General features: G+C 41.9%; 2 protein-coding genes across 2 annotated transcripts in view; one reads left to right on the top strand and one right to left on the bottom strand. All coding sequences in view use genetic code 11, as the record gives it.

The window, feature by feature from the left end:
• EGR_11021 (hypothetical protein) overlaps positions 1 to 583 on the top strand; it is a gene marked incomplete at both ends in the record, with an annotated part of 2,950 nt that extends 2,367 nt beyond the window's left edge. The window contains one exon of the mRNA XM_024500270.1: positions 531 to 583. Coding sequence (XP_024345317.1) covers positions 531 to 583 — 53 coding nt within the window. The remainder of the gene's footprint in view (positions 1 to 530) is intronic.
• A 6,080-nt stretch (positions 584 to 6,663) lies between these two features.
• EGR_11020 (hypothetical protein) lies at positions 6,664 to 7,290 on the bottom strand (the record flags this gene model as incomplete). Its single annotated transcript, XM_024500269.1, has 2 exons — positions 6,664 to 6,845; positions 7,245 to 7,290. 2 exons carry the CDS (start codon positions 7,288 to 7,290, stop codon positions 6,664 to 6,666), a joined length of 228 nt encoding a protein of 75 aa, XP_024345316.1.
• Between the last annotated feature and the right edge of the window lie 164 nt (positions 7,291 to 7,454).

Here is a 7,454-nt window from a genome sequence, read left to right as displayed (position 1 = left end):
AGTAAGTCAATAAAGTGACTATTGTTTGGAAGACTTTACTATCCTACATCATTGTCAAAGAAAAAAAAATATTTAGTTGTCGATTTTGGTGTATTTATTTAACTGATTTTTCCGCGTATTCCCATCCCTCAGGACCTAATTTGGCTTATACCGTGAAGAGTAAGTTGCCCATCCTTATTATTAACCTGCTTTGCACGTGGCAAAATTTTGATAGAAAGCACAACTTGGATAGTTACGTAGACACCAAGCGCTTCTAATGGGTGATTGTTCTGGTACTTTAAAGCATAATCATTTACTCACCATGTCAGAGCTATGGCAACTCCTACCTTGTATAAAAGTTGGTACGTTTAATTTATTTCACCCTCTATTGTAATCAGCTTGCAGTATTTGCTCTACAGAGTTTACACCACTTGATTTGACTACACTTAAAGAGACGCGTTTATTATCTCAGAGAGGCTACGTTAATTTAAACGACCTCACTTCCGACTCAATTCGTTTTTCACTGCTTTTTTAATCTGCCTTCATTTTAGCTGTGCTTGCACCACTGTCGATGCTCGTACTTTTGAGCGTGCCAGCTCGTTGAAATGCGAATGCTTGGAAGAGTGCAGCGAATGCCTAAGGACCGTATGAAATCGAGCGTGCCTTAACCTCTTTTGCATAAATTTACCCCTTTTAAAGCCCACGGAATCCTTTCTTTCCATTACCTATGCTAAGTATCTGGTAAATACGACTCGTATCCTATGCTAACACACCTCTGCGGCAATGTTTTTCAACTACTTCCATAAATACATTTAGTAGTCGTACCTACCTCCATTTTCCTCCTATTCTTAAATACTTATAACAATTTTCAAGTCGTTTCGAGAAATTTGTTTTATATCATAGCGGTGAACCTAAACGCAGGCTATTATAATTTTTCATTTCAGACGTGAGTTAGTGAATGAACAAATAATTTACTAGTGTGGCGCATATTGGGTACCATAAAAACAGGAATGTCACCAAACTGCGGGGTTGATTATCATGTGTCAATGCATGTAAGGTCCATTTGCATGGATTTTATGACGTGGGGTGTAAACTCTGGCGATTGGTTACATCAGTAGCGTAGAGCCTTGCAAACTATGCTATCATTGAATTCAGAAAACAATTTTAAACCATATTCTTTTAGCAAGTTCTGCTTCGTCGCTGCACACGCTTTAGTGGGTGGCGAGGCAAGTTCTGGAACTGGAAGAAGCTGTAATTTCTTAAGTGGCAACGAATAAAAGCCAACTGTACGTAGATGAAGTAGCCGCCTTGGAGCATTGACAAAGTTCTTTTGAGTTCTGCGTATGCAAGGAGGCTTCCTTACAAGATGAGCGTAAAGGCTTTGACAATGTCAAAGAACTCGTGTATAACAGCAAGTAGCTTCAAACATTCAACTATTCGTGCCAAGTTGATAAAAACTTTATTACTACATTGCTATGTGTCGTTGGTGATTATTTAGTTGGAAATTCGTCCAAAATACCCGCACTGTCTGGTGCAATAGGTGGTGTTGGTGGTCGACATTGTGCTTGTCTCTGCGTACTTGCGGACAATTTCCATAAGTTATCCAAGCATTTGAAACGGTTGCATGTAGGCCTATTCATAAAATTTGGTACCACTAAACCTAAAACAACTAACCCTGTTTTCACCTCTAAACAGGTATTTTGTGAGCACGAATGAATGAGCAATTTAATCATGAAGCTACACATTTACCGCAATAAGAGTGCATTTGTCACAAGTTCTGTTATGCGAAAATTCGAGCATTATAGCAAAAACACCAAAGTTATTGCATATTATGAGACAATCCATGTAAGAAAGAGTGCTAATTTCTTCCGACATCAGTCAACCATTCGTGATGAGCGTTCCCAAGTTTCTTCCATCACTGCTCTATCTCTGGGCCTAATATTAGGGCCGTGTTTCACGAATTAAGAGTACTTCTAGCTGATCGGCATCAGCTAAGGTTCCTATAATGGCCTGGTAAAAAAACTAACTTGGGAATCAAAGACTTTTTGGAATGTTGGCAAAGATACAAGCCCGTGAGCTCCACGAGGGCGAGTTTAACGATCACATGTATAGCTCATCAAAACAAGCTTTTTGCGTCACCGACTGCCTTGATCTTGTTCTCAGTCGAAGACATTGATCAGATAGCTCAAAACTTACAAGAAAATTTGCTTGTGAGTTATCAATGTGTGTGCACATAATTACCGAATACTGGTGTGGGTTAATTAGAAATAACAATTTTGGAAAGAAACCTTATGTACCGGTATGTATGGTGTTTTTGAGCAGGGAGAGTGTAGAGAACGCGAACGGAATGTGCCAAATATAATTTGCTTTCGCGAAAGACCTGTGATCCCAAATGAACGAGGACCTAAGAAACATGAACTGCCTACGCGTTCACTGTCAGGCTGAGTGGCCGGCTGACTGGCTGGGTGGCTGAAGAGTATGGTGCGGAAAAGGTCCCCTTCTCGGCAATTCATTTCATTCTGATCAATGTCTGTTTGATTCTGAATCCTGCCAAAGATGGCATGGATAGCATCTGTCGTTGTGCGTCCTAAGGCCATCAAGACGTTACAATAACTGCTCCCTTCCGTACTGCTAGATTTACCAAAGTCAGGTCGCGCCTCGTCATGTTTACAAGTTGATTTGGATGCAAATTGTGCTAACGCCACTAGGGTGACAACACGGCGCATTGACTTTATTCACGTGCCACTCAAAACGCCTCCAATTCGCCTGACCCTCAACAACTTCTCTTTGATGTACTGGCAGTGTGGGTGGACGTGGAGGTTGGTGTTTTGCTCCACACAGTCCTCACGAAAATACGTGGGAGCACGGGGATGTAAGGAGAATAGCAGTAACTCGCCAGACACACATTGGTGAGATTAGCAGAAAAGGTCACACTTGCTCGATTTCAAGAAAGCCCTTAGTTTGCCGGTATGGAAAGACGTACTTTGCTTTCTTGGCATTAACGCAAGTTGGTTAACTAGTCTAACACAAGAAGTGAGTAGGAAGGAGGTTTTTTTGAGCGCCCTCCAAAACGGCATCGGGAACTACCCAAATGATGGATGTCTGTACACTCACTGGGTCATTCCTATGCATAAATAAATTTTTTACCAATGAGGCGATAAAAATATAGCTCAATGTGGTGCATATGGCTGTGTCGTTGGCACTGCACTGTGCCACGTCTGGCCGCACCAAATCAACCGAATACTCAAGGTCAGTAGCTTAGGCAATGTTTCAAAATGGGTCGGCTTGACAATTTGTTAGAAGAGCATGACATCTAGATCAGCTTGCGAATGCCTATTCTTTGCGCCTATATAACTTGCGAATTATCAGTGAAAGCTGACCACTTGCGACGTGGACTTGAAATACGTCTACAGTCTCATCTCGTCATTGCATGCCATGATAAAGGACAATTGGCAGGAGGATTGGCGCGCAATAAGCCCAGACACAAAACAATGCGGCCATTGCTGGTGGTTCTGATTTGACGACTTTGTCTCTACGAGGAATTTTGTCAGCGATCATTTGGCAGCAGCATTTGCGTCTTCACGCAGCACCATGAGGTCACATAGTGTCAAGGTTAGCATGGCGTCAGTGATGATCGAAGAAATGCTGTAGCTGCAGAGCTCCTATTATAATTTAAATTCATCACTACTAGATTGGAATTTCATTGCACTCCAAAGGTACGCAACATAGCCACTTGAGAAGGAAATGGAAGGCCTTAGTTCAATTAATGCCCAACAGCTTTGTCACTTTCGGGATTGCCTACAGCAACACTTAACGTGATCCATTCCAAGTGAGTTCCAACAAGTTGGGTTGTGAAGGTGCTGCTGCGTTGCGGATGAATTTCATTGAAAATAATTCTCCTTGTTATCACTTACTGACCTCTACCAAATACCCTAAATATGGCCTTGAAGTTTGTGCTTATGGCATTACACGCACAGATAAACCTGCGTAATTTTACACGAAATTGAAAACAAGGACTTAAGAAGAGGGATCTTGCAAGTTTTAATCATTCCAAATCCCAGCACTCAAGGCCTGACGAAAAAGAAACTGGCTTTGATTACTTTGCTTTAGAATGTGGCTTTTATGCATCGACGTGGTCACCTCTGCTACAGGCGATCAAGAGAGGGTGTCTTCACCCACCACACTTCTCACAGATGCCAGCACCATGACACGTGCGCAAAAGTCTGGCTTTTCATTTCACACACTCATTTGTCAGTGTTTCACCACTGCCAAACCATGCGGCTCAAGTAATTTAATGAAACTAGTGTCGCAAGGCTTAACAATAGTAGGTGTGCGCTAAAAGCATGTAAAAGCAGCTATTACGAATTACGATGTGGTGGGTGGATGGAGTGATGTGCCGTAGGCAGGATGCGGAATTAATGTGGCAAGGGAATGCCATAAATAGTGCACTCCGCAACCTTCGACACGCCACCTCTGGGATGCTTTGCATTGCACAGTATCACAAACCTTAAATGAGATTTCAATGGGGTAAGATAAACTCACATTATTGGGTCGGGGAATAGAAGCTAAGGAGGCGCACCATCTGCTCCATTTTCCTACTCTGCCAACATATTTGCTTTTCAATTTCAGAACTTATCGCTGCCAGAGCCAATTCACGTCATTACGGACCCATTTTTAGAGCCTGAACAGTTGTTAAGGTTCTATTGATGGATTTTGGGACACCGTAGTCAGCAATTCTGCTACAAGGCTGTGCTTGAATATGTATCGTCGTATGTGCTATAAGACCACTCTTGTCCCACTTTTCTAGCGTCCAGACCTGAAATCATGACAGATTCGTGTCTCATGACCACTCAATCGAGATGGATTTTCGGTTGAGCACATCGCCGAAATTATCCACCTTTTACTTATAAGTAGTCAGTAGATGCGGCACCTTAGGGATCGAAAGTTACTTCTGCTTCTCTCCATCACTGCACTGACGTGCTAATTCCCATTCTCTCACAACAGCCACGTGGAAAGGCATTTGGTTCATGCTACTTGGCAGCTGATACAGCATATTTTTGTAATATCACCCACTTTACATGGTCTGCAATGTTGAACCTGAAATTGCATTTTTGCTGTTGTTCTAGCGTGGTCATATCTAATGAAACACTAAGAATAAGGCTAAATCGTCATACGGTAACTTCTTGTATTTTGTGCCATTTGAGCACACACGAATGCTATCCAATGATATCCACATTGATATATTGAAGAAGAATAATCAACAGGGATAGAGGTGTAGCAGCGCGTGTATAAGAACGTGCGTTTGTTGTGTTCATCATTCATTCATTCATTCATTCATTTCACTCAATTTGTTCACCAAATTATGAAAACCTCGAAATCAGCTAGAGCTTGCATTCAATTCATCTCGTGGGAGACTTCTTTTCCTACAGAATGCACAAAGGCATTTGTACGAAGTTATCACACAGACGCGCAATGACCTTGTAATCAATAGTGGTCAACTTCATGAAGGTGGAAGGTTATGCAGAGAAATCATTGCGAGGAGAGTTGATCAACAGCAGTAGCAAAGAGTCCCAACAGCAACAACAATTGAAGGAATGTAGTCAACGTGATATTGGCACTGTAAACACTTCCTAATTTTAGTCATTGCACAAGTCGACCAGATTTATAATACAAGTGTTTTCAAAATAAATCATATGGGTATACGTATAAAACAGTCAAATAAGTATGCTTACATGCATATTTAAATAGGTTCGAGTAAGTGGCTGTAAATGTGCATGTATTGGAACGTTTTGACATCATTTTTGCTTGACGGAAGGTAGAAAAGGTTGCAGGAAATAAATTGTCCTACTGTTGTGGTTACAGGACCAAAAGTGAATCACCTTTATTTGTTATGATGAATAATTCTGCAAGTGGTCACTGCAAATCTTCGTTGTGTTGCGTCTGTTGCTGTTTTTAATGACGCCGGATTTCGGATGAAGAAACACCACGTGTTAAAAGAAGCCAAATTTCTTGTAAATTTTTCGGTTTAATTAGAAGCAATGACGCATTTTACTAACTCGGTAGCTTTAAGAAAAAAAATAAAAGTGGCTATGTGACAGGCAGACTAGCGCATAAGTATGTATGACAGAAGCACCAACTCCAAATTCTGCCTTCATCTATCTAGTAGTAGGCCCTTTTGCTGCTCATCCTCCTCGTCCTCCATGGCATTTTAAGGGAAGGACCGAGATGACAGGCACATTATAATTCAATCTAGCCTCCATTTATTTCATTTCCCCTCTCCCCCACCCCAAAAGAATAAAAACACTAACCACTTTAATGGTGAGCCAATTCGGGCAACTAGCTTCAAGGTCACCCACCTTCCTACAAACCTTTGACTTTTCACCATGTAACTGACATTCTTTTAAGTTCTGCGTCATAGACACGGTGCAAACCGCATAGGCTCACCATTGTTGTTTTTAAAAGATGAGCAATTAAGGAATAGGCAAGTTATGATGCAAAAGTAATTTCACTCGCATCTGCATTGTAAACTAAGACGCCATAAAAAATGCTTGCAAAAAAAAAACTAATTTTCAGGCGTAGGTAGCTAGGTGTTTAAGAAACAAAAAAAAATGAATGATACAGGGAGTGATAAACAGGTGGGAAAAGCACGTAATGGAGTAGTTAATTGACAGGTCAGTCGACAATTTAACGAACCCAGCAGGGCTCAAAGTGCTGACCTTCCAGAGAGCAGGCAAAGACACTGCGGAAGGTGGAGAGGGCCAAGGGTCTCTTCAACCGATTGTGCGCACATAAGACAATGAGAGAGCGTAGGAAGCCATTTGCGTTGAAGTGGCGAGAGGTTGTGGGAATGTCCCTCTTGCCAAGCTCTGAAATAAGGGTAAAGGCAAGGGTGAATAATTGAGCAAAAAAATAAACCAAATATAAAGTAATTTGGGGGCGATTAAGTTGGTCAAAGGTAGACGGGCCAAGTAGATGAATGAAAGGGTTGGGCATAGACGATGATTGGGTGTTTGAATAGCAAACAAATCCACAGGGGATGAATTTGCAGTATGGGTAAAGAAATCAAAGACGGACGCATGGCAGACGGGAAGTCACCTATTAGAGAAAAAATGCGTAAACCGGTGGATGAGCTTAAATGAAAGGGTTGAAGAAATTGAAGAATGATAAAATGGAGCAAAAAAGGATGAATCGATGTAATGGAAGTGGATGAGTGAAAAAGAGCTGAAAACTTGCTCTTTAATAACAACTAATCACCAGTCCTCTACGCTTGTCCTCCTCTTCCAACATTGCCGTTGCGTTAAGAGACCTCATCGGATGAAATGAAACACACACACACATATATATATACACATACACACACACACACACAGGGAGACCGTCGATTGGGGAGGGTCGGGGGTGGGGGTGGGTTGGGGGCTTAAGCGACGCGTTGCGGCAACGAGCCCACAGCGTAACCGATGCAGCTACCGCCTACC

Source organism: Echinococcus granulosus (assembly GCF_000524195.1).
Source record: "Echinococcus granulosus chromosome Unknown EG_S00332, whole genome shotgun sequence".
Classification (NCBI taxonomy): domain Eukaryota; kingdom Metazoa; phylum Platyhelminthes; class Cestoda; order Cyclophyllidea; family Taeniidae; genus Echinococcus; species Echinococcus granulosus.
Note: the sequence above shows the minus strand (reverse complement) of the source record. Positions and strands in the feature narration are given on the sequence as shown.